Genomic DNA, 15,098 nt, shown 5'->3' with positions numbered 1-15,098 from the left:
AAATCCTAAATTTGGCTTCCAGAACTTCCCTCCCACATTTTCCTATGTTGTTGGTGGAACCAGTATTAGACCTTCTTTTGATTACTTAAGTGGCTGAGCTGGAACATAGGAAAATAAGCAGACACATACATGTTCTTATTAAGATTTAATGTCTTGGTGGATTTTGGCACTATGTTATCTAAGATATCAAGTAAATTCTGATACCAAGGATCTACCAAACTGGTAACAGAATGAGATTCTTCTAAAGTATGTGCCAAACACAAATGGCATAGTCATATGCCAATTTTAACCTGCTGTAAAGGCTGAGAAGAAACAGAATCTTAAGCAAACCTTCCACTTGAAAAGTAGTCAGATGATGATCTTACCAACTCAGTGGATAAATATTCAAATAGGACACATGAAATTGAGACAGAACAGGAACTGGTGAAAAAGTAAATCTAATTAATTTCCACCTATGTATTTAGTTGGTGTTACGCATTGCAGAAAACCATATAACTCCATAGTAGTTAAAAATTCACATACTGCACCTGTCAGATTTACACTGGCATGAAAATTAAAATCTCCTAACACCAACAGTCGGGAGATTCCAAAGTAATGTGTTATAATATTTCAGCTACTTCCAGTAAAGACAAAGATCTTGCGGGGCTCTGTACACTAATAGAATAGCTAATGAATTCATATCTATATATTTAACCAGTAAATATATTTATTTAAACACTTTACAATGATAGCTGCTTCAACTCCTTTACGAAACTTACAGACAATAGCCTGGATCAGCCTTTATGAGTGTCTGGAAGCTTAGAAATTAGATGAAGATGACTGCAGCTGAAGTAGAAGTTGTGGCTACTAGTTAATAGTAGGGACTAGCTGTTATTATTTAGGAGAGTTGTGGGTGGATCCTTGGACCGGTGGCAGATGACCACGCCCCCGGGGGAAGATCCCGAGAGGGACCACCGGTCAGGCTCAGAGTTAGGAGACAGACATACACTAGTTCTTTTATTAGACAGTATACTGAACCACCAGAGGTGGCAGTAGTTAGCTGGAATGCCCGGCTGGGCTGTTGTCCCTCAGATACTGGAACAGCGATCCCTGGAGGCTGAGCTGTAGAGAAACTGAAGTATAGTGAGTAGGCATGGTATACAGAGTTCATGGACAGAACCTGATGGTAACACTCACACAATGTCTCATAGAAGCCCAGGAGCTGGAATGAAGTAGGCCCTCGAAGAGTGAGTACCTGGTTCCAGGGAAAGCTCTGAGAGAGCGATGTTAACTCACAGATGTAATAGGCAGCTATGACTTCCAGGCAGAAGTGAATTCAAAGAAGTCCGGGAACGAGGGCCCTCGAGGAGCGAGTACCGGTTCCAGACTGCAATCTACAAAGTAAGAGAGAACGAGGCCCCCGAGGAGCAGGTACCCCTGGTTAGTCCGAGGAGGCAGAGTAGCGTAGATAGAACAAATCCTTATCCATATTCTTATCCTTATCCTTGCTAACTCGAGTTGTTAGCAATTCAGAGACCTTTAAATATCTGAAGTGGATGACGTCATCTCAGGGGGACGTCCCTGAGGTTCGCTCCACTTCTGGAACTTGAGGCGGGGCCATGCTGCACACGCGCCCCTAGGCATCAGGTCAACATGGCGGATTGCAGCGTCAGGCCGGTCCAGGGATGCCGGACGACATGGCAGCCAGCCTTCCATCAACCCCGGACGGAGTCGCCAATGCGATAAGGTGGGTGGAGTGGAGACGACGGGCAGCGATGGTCGCAACAGTACCCCCCTTCAAAGGGCGATCTCCTCTTCGGGTACCAGGTTTAGGTTTTGAAGGATGCGTGAGATGGAACTGACGAAGCATCTCTTTGTCCAGGATATTGGTCTGAGGCTCCCACGAGATCACTTCGGGGCCGAAACCTTCCCACTTTAGAAGGTATTCAAAAGTGTTGCCTCTTTTACGAACATCTAGAATCTCTGTGACTTTGAGTTCTAATTCATCTTCTGTATTGATGATAAGTGTGTCTTGAGATATAGAGGATAGTATGTTGTTGTAGGTGTCAGCAGCGATGGATGAGCTGCTGGGGACGTCACTGAGATCTTCAGTGGAAGTGGTGAAGTTGGGAACGTCCAAAGCCCACTTCAAGTTGTAACACAATAGTGGATCTTCAATAGTCCTCCTGTAGGACTTTGGCCCGTCCGTGCTTTCGGATGAGTGGAGCATGTAGAGACATCGTGGCCGGGCTGACCACAGTACATGCAAAGGCCATGCTTCTTCCGAAATCTTCTCTCCTTGGAAGTCAAGTGTCCATGACCAAGTTGCATAGGTTCATCTGTATCAGCAGCAGGGATTACTGGAACCAACTGAGGTGTAGAGACAGCACTGGCCTGTTTCAACCCGGGTAACACCCTAGGCCGGAGTTCCTTCACCTTGTCCAGGAGTCTTTGATCAATCCGAGTGGCCAAGGCTACTAATTCATCCAGCGAGTCAGGTATTTCACGAGCAGCCAGCTCGTCCTTTAAACGGGTATCCAGGCCTCTGCAAAAGAGAGTCTTGAGACATTTGGGGTCGCAACGGAGTTCTGCCACAAGAGTTTTGAACTCTATGGCAAATTCAACCAATGGTCTGTTGCCTTGCTTCAATTCAACCAAAGCAGAACCAGCGGCAGAGGTTCGAGCAGGGTCATTGAAAACAGATTTAAACAAGTCCATAAATCCTTCTATGTCCTGCAAAATGGGGTCTTTATGTTCCCACAAGGTAGATGCCCAAGACAAGGCCCCACCATCCAGGTATGAAAGGATGTAGGTAATCTGGGAGAGAGCTGTAGGAACTAGAGATGGCTGTAAGGCAAAGTGCATGCAGCACTGGTTCAAAAAGCCCTGGGTCTTCTGGATTTCGCCAGAAAAGTGGATTGGAGCCACCAGTGGTACAGCAGTCTTCAAAGTTACCTCCGGTAACTGACCATCTTGGTTGGAGGCTGTGCCTTGAACCTTGTGTGTGTGTAGCTGATGAAATGCTGCAGTAAGTTTCTCCAAGGCGTCTTACTGCTTCACAATGCGCTGGGCCAGGCCCGGTATAGCCTGCAAGGCATTGAGTTGTGCCGGATCCATGGAGTTAGCAATCTGTTATTATTTAGGAGAGTTGTGGGTGGAAGCTTGGACCAGTGGCAGATGACCACGCCCCTGGGGGAAGATCCTGAGAGGGACCACCGGTCAGGCTCAGAGTTAGGAGACAGACACACACTAGTTATTTTATTAGACAGTATACTGAACCACCAGAGTTGGCAGTAGTGAGCTGGAATGCCCAGCTGGGCTGTAGTCCCTCAGATACTGGAACAGCGATCCCTGGAGGCTGAGCTGTAGAGAAACTGAAATATAGTGAGTAGGCAGGGTATACAGAGTTCATGGACAGAACCTGATGGTAACACTCACACAATGTCTCATAGAAGCCCAGGAGCTGGAATGAAGTAGGCCCTCGAGGAGCGAGTACCTGGTTCCAGGGAAAGCTCTGAGAGAGCGATGGTAACTCACAGATGTAGTAGGCAGCGATGACTTCCAGGCAGAAGTGAATTCAAAGAAGTCGGGAACGAGGGCCCTAGAGGAGTGAGTATCAGTTCCAGACTGCAATCTACAAAGTAAGAGAGAACGAGGCCCCCGAGGAGCGGGTACCTCTGGTTAGTCTGAGGAGGCAGAGTAGCATAGATAGAACGAATCCTTATCCATATTCTTATCCTTATTCTTGCTAACTCGAGTTGTTAGCAATTCAGAGACCTTTAGATATCTGAAGTGGATGACGTCATCTCAGGGGGACGCCCTGAGGTTCGCGCCTCTTCTGGTACTTGAGGCGGGGCCACGTCGCGCGCGCGCGCGCCCCTAGGCATCAGGTCAACATGGCTGATTGCAGCGTCGGGCCGGTCTGGGGACGCCGGACGAGGACGGCCGAAAGACGCCACGACAGCCAGCCTTCCATCAACCCCGGAGGGAGTCGCCAATGCAGTAAGGTGGGCGGAGTGGAGACATCGGGCAGCGATGGTCGCAACACTAGCAGCATATGGAAAATAGATAGAGGTGAAAGAGCAATGTTCTTAGGAGCTTGCGGAGGACACAGGAGAGCTGTGAGTTTGCCAAGAGCCTTTTTCAAACTAAAAACCACACAAGAAATGTGTCAGTCCCGGGATGCTTTTGGTCAAGGGTCCAACAGGAAGAGGCAAGCAAACAGAGAGCGGGAGCAAAATAGGAATAGATCCATTAGGGAGCTCAGAATCATTCAAATAATAACCAATCAGGAAAAGAAGCTTTACACACTGCAGATTCCAAGTTAAGCAATATCATAAAATGACACAAGGTGGCAGTGTAACAAAGAGATATTTACATACACTGCAGAGACAGAACAATATCATAGTATAACTGGTGTCAGTTTATTACTTTATTTTATTTTAAATATTACAATCTTCAGGTCTGATGCTTTCATATGAAGCTTTGAGATCCTTGTGACTCTTTGTGTGTTTTGTATGTGTAAACCCCCCTTGGGATAAATACCTGCAAGCTACAAATTTCTTAAATGGTTGGCTGTTCGGATGTAGACACAGACCTCAGGTGCTCTTCTCTTTGCTAAGGAAATTCTTCCTCTCTTTCCCTGAATTAAGTGCTCATCTAGTGTAGTGGAATAAATATTTGATGCTGTAAACTCCAGATGAGATCCAAACTGTCTTCTTTATTCACTATTCATAAACACCACAGTCCATGAGATCAGCAAAGAGAAAACTGATTAATTTTCCAACAGTGAATCACTTTAGAGTTGATTCACAGCACTTGATGCAGCAAGAACTTAAAACCCTTTCCTAATTGCAGTACTTCCACTGCTCTCTCCTGTAAGCCCATGATCCACAGTGCTCTCTTATTTAGAACAATTTAGGGGTATTCCACAGTGGATTTCATGGACCTCCTTAGGAGGTTAATATTGCTGCACCAGGGTGTAGGCTCTTTCTGGGTGAGCTCAGTGCTGACAGGCATCATAAACTCTCAGTACACATAAGACTCCCCAACTCTCCCTAAGTACAGCAAGGTTCTGGATTTTTCAGTTGGAGCATGCTCAGACCACAACTGGCTAGACCATCATTGCCTTTTGCACAGGGTGTCTGAAACATGCCAGTTTAACTAGTAACAAGGGCTTACATAGGCTACCAGTTACTATTTTTACAGCAAAATGTTTATTTTGGGTGTTGTGGGATAGTAGTATTGGTGATATTTTTTGTTTTTAATTTGTAGTTTAAGTTTTGGCTGTCTCACCTGTGGTTTGTTATAGGCAAAGCGATTTTCTATTTAAGCAGCTTCAATAAACATGTCCAAACTAGCAACAGAGCTTAACAATATCTAGCTTTTAGTTAACACTCATTTATGTTCTGTTCAATAAAAAAATATAAAGTAATTCAACTGAACTAAAAAGTACCATTCTTTGATTGAAATGTTGTCCTTGAAGTAAAGCAGCAGTAACAGCACAAACAGGAGTGGCAGAGGCTCATGTTAAATTCTCTAGTTACTGGTGACCACTGGAGTAGGAAACAGATTCATTCAGAAATAGGAAAGTGATGTAATAGATTCTGAATTGAACATGAAAAAACACATTGCAACGAAATTAAAAGATGGTTATTTTAAATTATTAACGCTAAGAAGATTGAAACCAGTACTAGAACCTTCTGATTTTAGATCCGTTCTTCAAGCTCTTCTTTTTGCTAATTTGGATTATTGTAATGCTCTGTTACTTGGCCTGCCCCAATCTACAATCAGGCCACTCCAGGTTTTTCAGAATACAGCTGCTCGTATTCTGTCAGGAAAAAAGAGGTTTGATCATATCACCCCAACACTGCTCGCATTACATTGGTTACCGATGCATTCTAGAATATTTTATAAAGCTGTCTGTATAGTACATAACATTATCTATGGAGAAAAACCAGAATGGTTAAATGCAGCACTGCGATTACACACTCCGCAGAGAAATTTAAGATTGGCCAATAAAGCACTGTTATCAATCCCTACAATCAAGTCAGCTCACCTCAGTCAAGTCAGAGAGAGGGCCCTATCAATCGCAGGCTCAAAACTTTGGAATTCACTCCCAGTCCAACTAAGAATGCAGCAAGATAAAAGTAAATTCAAAACGGACCTTAAAACATGGTTGTTTAACGTGGCATACAACGATGTGGAGAAATAGCCAGATGTTTAGTTTCATACCATCTCTGGGGACCTTAAGTCTATCTTGGAACTATATATTTATATTTTAAAATTTTATTTGTTTAATATGTATAGTTTTATTCTGTCTTTTAGTAATCTTATCTTTTAAGCTATTTCTCTGAGCTAGTAATTTTACTTTATTTTTATTTATAAACCATTGTAACTTTCTTATTATGTTTTTTATTGTAATGTAAACCGTCGTGAAGGCTACCGCTGAGATGACGGTATATAAATAAAATGAACCTTAAACCTTAAGTATAGTATTTAAGCAATGTAAATAAGACTTTTGCCCTTACTAAAGGTTAAATACATTCTTTAACCCAAAGAGTGGCATATTGTGGTATACCTCTTTGAGTGTGCAGTAGGTGGTTTCTGCATTAATTTAGAATTTTGCCACCCTTAGGCATGGTTGATGCTGTTACCCCCTCACTCCCCAGATAAGGGACAACTGAGCAGAAGGTCTAAGTCACAGCCTTCTTTGCTCTGCTCCATCTACTCCAGGCTGACCTTCTCCTCTTATGCCCCTGAATGACAGGAGGAGAGAGGCTGGATTAAGATACAAAGTGGCGTTTCTTTACTGTCTGTTCTGTGCTCTGGCCTCAACCCTCTCCTCCTTCTTCCCTGCACAGGACAGGAGGGGAGGGGAGGGGATGGGCTGGAGCAGGAAGCAGAAGGCTGTTCTCTGTTGAAAAAGATTCAGCACAGCTGGAAGGCAACAAATCTTGAACTAGCCTGCTGGCAAATCCAGACCTGGGTTTCGGGCAGGAGAGGGAATGCAGAGAACCCTGCAGGCAAACAAAATCAGTTTAGTTTGTGCCTGGGTCTGAGTCTGGATTTTGTTTCTGGTCTTTCCCCTAATACGAGCAAAGAAATTCTGCCTTAGCACCTTAAAAGAGAGGAGCCCTGCATCAGCATGTCTGAGGAATTCAGATGCTGCCATATATGCCTTTGGACTGAGTTCAACAAAGATCTAACCAGTTCAGGCCCTGCAAGTAAATTCCATCTGGGAGAGTGAATTCCTGGGACCCTGTGATCAGATTCACTTGGGAAGGGAGCAAAGACCCAAGAGTATTCAAGTGGTGTGTAGAAGCTAATACTCTACTGGACGTAATAAGCGGGGCTGGAAGTCAGTGGAGATTACATGAGCGCAAGGGAAGGCCTTTCTTACTCAACTAGTATCTTCATTGTCAAAACCTGCCCTCTCTCAAAAACAACTGTATACTCTGTTCTAAGTATTTATCTATTTATCTATCTATCTATCTATCTATATATCTATATCTATATATAGATATAGATATATATATCTTTAAATAAAAGACGATCAAGAAACAGCAATCCAGTGTGTTGTGTTTGTTTTTCCTATCAACTGGAGTTCACAGTGACTTAACCAGCTAAATGACAGCTGCTGAATATACAGTGGCCCCTAGTTAGCCTGTTAAGTCTGACTTAACTGGCTAAGTGCCATTTCAATATCAGCCTCAGTGAGTGTTGAACTGTTTCTTCATTCTACTAAATGTTATTTGGTATTCAAGAATTGAGTTCTTTGATATTTGGAAGTTGGAAAAAAAGAAATTTTAACCGACTGTTTAGCAATTCAAGCAAAGGCAGACAATTTGTGAGAACAGAATATATATAGATGCATCTGCTCTCAAAAGAACAGCACCTGAGATTTTCCTATACTTAGTATACAATAGATATCTGACATGAGATCGGGGGAAACTGCAGTGCCAAACCCATAAAGTCATGCAAAAGGTCACACATCAGTGTAATGGAATGGAGCAGGCAGTATTTCCATCTGTCAGCTGAGCAGGCTAATAATAACCTGACTTTTTCAGTCAAGAGATTATGAAGACATGTCTTGTTTACATCCTGGTCCCAGAGGCATTAGGGAGATTGTTGCCCAATACCACACAAAGACAAGTCTTGAACTTATACCTCACAACATCTCCTGGATCAGAGCATAATATTCAAACCATCATGCTAGCACTCCTTTGGTCTAACTAAAACCCCCAGTTTCCTGCGGCAGATTTTTCAAGACTCTATGGCAATTATGTGGCAAATTTGCATACTTTTGCATAAGGATTCACACCTCTGACTATCAAAAAAGTAATTTTTTTTTTTATTGAAAACCATTTACATTTTTTGCTTTTAAACAATATTTAAACTATATACAAATAAAAAATGTATCACATACACAAATCAGTTTTTCCAAGTAAAAATATATGTTACAAACTTAACTGTGGTATGTCACTTTTGTTTTGAACTGAAATAGTTCAGACATTTTTAAATATTTTCTTGAGAAAGTCCTTGTCTTTCTGAGTATATGATCTTCTTTATGATAAAAATGCCCTCAGTATCACCAATTTGTCATACTGTTAATTACACAGAAATGTGCACATATATTGGACACATGGTTTCAGATATGAAAAGGGATTGACTTAGCACAAGTTGAAACTTGTCAACAGTGATGTCAGTCTTCAAGGCTTCTATGAATTGAAATTAATGTGAGACACCAGCAGTTGCAGCTTTGAAAAACACATCCAGGTTTTTGTAAATAGTGTATGGCTAGTCACATATTCAGGGGTAGGAACCCTTGTATAAAGATGAAATTCAATTTCTTATAAAGCCAGAAATTATATCAAAATCACCTTTGATTTGATAAGGATTTACAAGATCTTTGAGAGATCAACCTTTTGACTGCTTCCTCTGTCCACTCCAGTATCACTCACCACCCTCCTATTCACTTCAAGACAGGAGGAAGGGGGTGGGGAGAACAACAGAGTTAGAGGATTTCCTGCAGGCTGTTTGTGAGGGGAGGGAATGGAGCAGGAGTAGTGAGAACTGTCACTGAAGGCAGTCAGGCAACCTTCAGATTTCTTCAAAGATTGAATAAAGAAATGTGAAAGCTTTTAGGACTGTTGATTCTGTGGTAGAATTATGTGACAACAAGCTATGCTGTTTCTCCTGCGTCGCACAAAACTAGGGGCACTTTCTATTGGACAGGATGCTAGTTTAAAATAATATTGTTTCTTTTGTAACCCTGCACACTGAAATATTGTTGGCACTGCCACCTGTCCCAGATCAGTGCTGACAGGCTGAGCCAGACCTAGTTTTACCTCACTGCATCAGGTACGTTGCTCTGCTTTTCTTGCAGAAATTGGAACTACAAATGGGGAGGGCAATTTTCAAAGTCATTTACCATGGCTGAAAAAATCATTTTATCCATGCAAATCAATTGTCTGAAAATTGCCCCCCCCTCAGAGTGGCTAAAAGGATGTGGACTACCCTCATTTCCCAGGGACGTATTTTGGTTGGAAGGAGGTTAGTCACACATATGAATTGCATTTTCAAATCCTTGAGCATCATTTTGCATTCAGAAACGTTACCCATGCAAAAAAGTGCAAATATCCGTGGGTACTTTGCACTGGGGCAATTTTCAAGATGAAGGTACACATGCACTGTCGCTTTGAAATGGGGAACAAAACTGACAGGCAAAAAGCAAATGCAGACTTTGCTCCAAAGAAGATATTTTGAAGTTTGGTCCTCCTCATAGTTACAGGATTGGCTCAGCCTGTCGGGCCTGAGATGGTTTAGGTGATAAACTTAAGACGAGCAGCCATTTACCTGCAATGCTGGATGTCCTGGACACATCTTGAGATGGGGTGGAGCGGTTGCGATTCTGCTGCTTGCGCTTGCTTGTTGCTGACCGGGTGGTGCGGAGATGAACCTCGCTCACTTTAAAAAAGGCTACCATAAAAGGCTGCTTGTTATAAGGGCCATCTCTGCCTATTAACCCTGCTCCGCTGGGGTTTACATGGAGACCTGTAAGTAGGAGCAAAGAGGAAAACGGGATTATTAAAAAGTATGGTGGATGGTGATACAATGAGTTCTTAGCAACAGTAAATTGTTTTGCTTCAGAAATTGAACAATTAGCATGTGCAAAGCACTTTACAGCATTTACTGGATACAGTGCAGTGACTTCTTTGGTATATAAATGCGCTATTAACATAGGCAGTCATGATTTCCCTTCCCCATCCCTAAGTCCCTGATGCACACCCAGACAGGGAGACTTGAAACAGATATGGAACAATAAAGGTTGCAGCTTTATTTTTAAACACATTTGCATCATTAAACTATATACACTTGAGTGGATTATGGATGCATAAACTGCCTGCTGTACCTCAGCTAGGCAACTGCAGAGCCCTCACCCCATTAGCCTGCCATGGCTCAGGCCAACTTGCAGTACTGATATGATAGCCTCCCCACTCCCCTGCCATGCTGCCCAGCTAGGGGGGGGGGGCCTTCTCCTAGCGTGGCTGCACCCAAAAGGCTTCTTGGGTTTTCCCCACCTGACTGCCGATGAATAAATGCACTCAGTTGAGATGCAGTGAAATACCAAGCTAGACTGGGGACCTGAAGCCCCCCCTCCCAGTTTGTCTTAGATACCCTGGGTGGTCGACATTTGCATATGAATCGGAGTAGCCTACGCTGCCAAAGGGTCAGGAAGGAATCAGGCACGTGCACAGGAAGAGTGTGAAAACAATAGCAGAAACGAGGTAATACATTCATTTTAACAATGGCCCCCCCTCCCCATCCAGGAGAAGTTCAACCTGTCCCATCTATCCAAGTCTTTTTGTTTGCTAGAGGATAAAGGAGTATAGTTAAGCCCAAATAACTCAGCCACATTGGGACCGAGTTTAACTCCCAGATATTTTACCCAACCCTTCACCTCCTGAAACGGGAGATTGGACTAAATACGTGCAAACTGATCACCTGATACTGAGATGTTCAACAGCTCAGATTTATCCTCATTAACTTTAAAACCCGAGACTCTCCCAAAGAATCTCATATTCTGCAGCAGTATTTTCAGTGAAGATTCTGGGTCAATCACTGTGAATAGAAGATCATCTGCAAACATGGAAAGCTTATACTGATGGGGACCCACCGACAACCCCTGAATTTAAGAATTATGGTAAATAATAATAACAATGGCAAGAGTAGGCACCCCTATCTGGAACCTCTTTTTACTTCAAAGGGCACAGTATAACCCCCATTAATTTTCAAACAGGCCTTAGGTTTGTCATATAAATGCTGAATCCAACCAATAAAGTCGGGGCCCAATTGAATTTTCTGTAATACCTTGAACAAAGAAAGACCAATTGACCCTGTCAAACGCCTTCTCAGCATCTACTGCTAAATAGCTGTTGGGACCTTATCTTGCTGCAATTGCCAAATCAATTCAAACAACCTCCTCACGTTGTCAGAGGACCCCAGCTGGTCTTCATGATAGGGAAAGAAGCCACCATCCCCAAGCATGTTGTCAGTACCTTGGCTAATATTTTTAAATCTATATTAATCAGGGATATCGGTCGATAGGACCACATGACATAGGATCCCTGCCTCCTTTAGCTATTATAATTATCCCAGCCAGATTGGACTCTGGCGCAAGTGAGCCCCCTGATCGTAAGGCATTAAATATGTCAATCAAGGGTAGAATCATAACTGGGTGGAATGTTTTATAAAACTTAGCAGTAAACCTGTCAAGGCCCGGTGATTTCCCCAGTTTCAAACCTTGAATAACTTGATAGACTTCACTGTGGGTAATTTCTCTGTTTAGTACATCCTGGGCCATAGCTGGTAGTATTTACCAATATTATGCTCATCCACTGAGGTTTCTGAGGCATAAAGCTACTCGTAGAATCTTAGAAATTGATTACATATATCCACTGATTCATATAAAAACACTCCTGTATTATCCTTAATTTTTGTAATAAGGGATTGAGCAGCTCTCTCCTTCAGTTTCCTCGAAAGCAGTCTACTAGCCTTATTGTTAAGTTCAAATTGCCTTTGATTTAGGTCTAATTGAAACGTGAACCTAGCAAGATCCAGCACCTGTAAATCCTTCCTAGCCCCCTCTAATTCAGCTAATCTACTGGGATCAGCAGTTTGTTTATGGCTTAAAGCCAATTTAGCTATGTGTTGCATAATATGTAAACTTTTGATATTCCTATCTTTTTAACATGTGTGGCCCATGAAATCAATTTGCCCGGCATCACCGCTTTCAAGCAGTCCCAAATCGTGCTTGGGGATACCTCTCCAGACTTATTAAGATCTAAATATTTCCTAAATATTCCCTAATTTCATCCATATGAATCGCCAATAATGTTGACTGACACCTCTGCTTTTCAGCCTTAATGGCAGCCAAACTGGTGGGTGGTCGGACCAGGTTATGGTACCCAGTTCAGCTTCAGCAATCATGTCAACCAGGGATTTATCGATTAAGAAGAAATCTATGCAGGAATATGACTGGTGAGCATGGAAGAAATATGTGTAATTGCGCTGAGTTGGGTTCCATAAGCGCCATATATCTACTAGGCCATGCTCGGATATCAAATTTTTAAGAACCTGACTGTGACCTTTGGATCCCACAGAGGCAGAGCCTGAATTGTCGAGATATGGAAATCTTGTAAGGTTAAAATCTCCCCGTATTATAATATGACCTTCTGAGTGCAAAAATGGAACCCTGATCCACATTCAGACCATACAAATTGAGAAACGTGTACTTTTCATTATCTAACATAGCTTTGAGAATAATATACTGGCCCTCTGTATCACGCATAACAGATTTAACATCTATTACAAGGGAATGGGAAAATAATTTCCCTACTCCACAGTATTTCTTTTTAATTGAGGCAGATACTAGGTATTGTTGTGGGAAGAACCTATCCCACAATAAGTGTTCTGTGCATTTAAGTAGGTGAGTTTCCTGACAAAAGATAACATTAGTGCTTAAATCCCAAGCCACTTGAAACATCAGTTTCCTCCTGACCTGGAAATTCAGTTACTTAGTATTAATAGAAATGATTCGTAACCCCTCCATAGTATACAATTAGTACTATGAACAACCCTCCTCCCTTTAACAGCATGGTACAGAGAAGCAACCCAGCTCCCTCCTGATAGAAATGCAATCACAGTAAAGTCCGCGGGAGAGCGGACGAACGCCTGCTCTCCCGGCGCGCGCACCAGCCCCTCGCCGGTGCGCGCGATGCAGTATTCAAATTAGGTGGCGCGGTAGAAACAGGGAAAAGGAGGCACTAGGGACACTAGCGCATCCCTAGCGCCTCCTTTTTGACAGGAGTGGCGGCTGTCAGCGGGTTTGACAGCCAACGCTCAATTTTGCCGGCGTCGGTTCTCGAGCCCGCTGACAGCTATGGGCTTAGAAACCGGACGCCGGCAAAATTGAGCGTCCGGTTTTCAGCCCAACAGAAAAGCAGTTTTTACTGCTTTTCTGTGCACTTTCCCGGTGCCGGAAGAAATTAGCGCCGACCTTTGGGTCAGCGCTAATTTCTGAAAGTAAAATGTGCAGCTTGGCTGCACATTTTACTTTCTGTATCCTGCGCGCATACCTAATAGGGCCTTCAACATGCATTTGCATGTTGAGGGCGCTATTAGGTGCCGCGGGTTGGACGCGCATTTTCCTCCCCTTACTGAATAAGGGGTAAGGGAAAACGCGCGTCCAATAGCAGGCTAACAGTGTGCTCCGACAGAGCGCACTGTACTGTATTGGCCTGCTAGAAGGCTTCTTAACAACCAATTAATAGAGATGTGAATCGTTTTCCATATCGTCTTAACGATAGAAATCGTGTGGCAGGAGAAGAAAATCATGTTTGGCACAATTATTTCGTTGAAAAATCGTTAAAAATCGTTTTTTCCGATTAGTGCGCACTAACTCGAGTTAGTGCGCACTAACTCCCCGTTAGTGTGCACTAACTTGAGTTAGTGCGCACTAACTTGAGTTAGTGCGCACTAACTGAAAATGATACAAATAGACACTTTCCAGGTCACTGAAGGTCAGTTAGGAATGAATATGTGTTCCTATTGGCTGGCAGCCCTCTTATCTATTGATGTTACCAAGGTTACCACTGAGGTGATGGTTGGGGGGATGGGAAATGGAACTGGAAACTCACGAACACCAACAGAAAATGAAACAAAGTGTTCACACTTCCCAGGTTAGTAAAGGTCACTTAGGAATGAATATGTATTCCTATTGGCTGGCTGTGCTCTGATCTATTGATGTTACCAAGGTTACCACTGAGGTAATGGTTGGGGGGATGTGAAATGGAAACAGTTGGAAGCTTGACATGTGATGATCAGCACTCACGTGACTAGAACTTCTTTGTTTATTATTTTTGTTAGCAGACACGTGCATGTTGAATTTGCCAATCACTGTGCATTTTACAAAGGTGGTCCTGGCTGGAACTGTACACAGTTCCAATATATGTAATTGATTGTTGGTAAGTGTATTTTTTAAGTAGCCACACTGGCACCAGTATGTTTACTTTTCCTCCTACTTAACTCACTAGCTCAGCTTTGTAAGAAGGGCTTCTCTGCTTGTGTGTTCCTTTTGTTTGGTGTGAGGAGAGCAGAAACATCAGATCTTTATTCAATCTACTACAGTCATCTCTTATATTAACCTACTCAATTTTTTTTAAATGATTTGTTATATCACTGAATTAATAATTCATTATTATTAGGTGGTGGTGAATGTCTGACTAAGCTACTTGGCTAGTGTAACTGGTGAGGCTAGTGGCAGTTTAGCAGAATTATAATTTATTTGTATTAGTACTGCAGCATTAATATATTCAAGCCTAGGTAGGCAGCCAGTGCACTACTCCTGCAGTCACCTCATTGCTTCCTGTGCATTGCATTATAATATGCGCACACACTGACTCCAGCTTGGGTGGGGACAAGGCAGGTCTCCTTTACTGCACACACTGACTCCAGTTTGGTGATAAGGCATGTCTCTATAGATGGGGGAAGTCAGGAGTGAGGGTCAGGCAGCTCCCCCCTGTCTGTGAAGCCAGCCTCTCACTAGTAATGCAGGG

At 43.0% G+C, this 15,098-nt stretch overlaps 1 protein-coding gene across 1 annotated transcript in view; it reads right to left on the bottom strand.

The window, feature by feature from the left end:
- Positions 1 to 15,098, bottom strand: part of BMP6 (bone morphogenetic protein 6) — a 384,691-nt gene that overhangs the window by 27,946 nt on the left and 341,647 nt on the right. The window contains 1 exon segment of the mRNA XM_029590627.1: positions 9,838 to 10,035. Within this exon segment, the coding sequence (XP_029446487.1) occupies positions 9,838 to 10,035 (198 nt within the window).

The sequence above is a fragment of the Rhinatrema bivittatum genome, chromosome 2 (genome assembly GCF_901001135.1).
Source record: "Rhinatrema bivittatum chromosome 2, aRhiBiv1.1, whole genome shotgun sequence".
Lineage (NCBI taxonomy): Eukaryota > Metazoa > Chordata > Amphibia > Gymnophiona > Rhinatrematidae > Rhinatrema > Rhinatrema bivittatum.
Note: the sequence above shows the minus strand (reverse complement) of the source record. Positions and strands in the feature narration are given on the sequence as shown.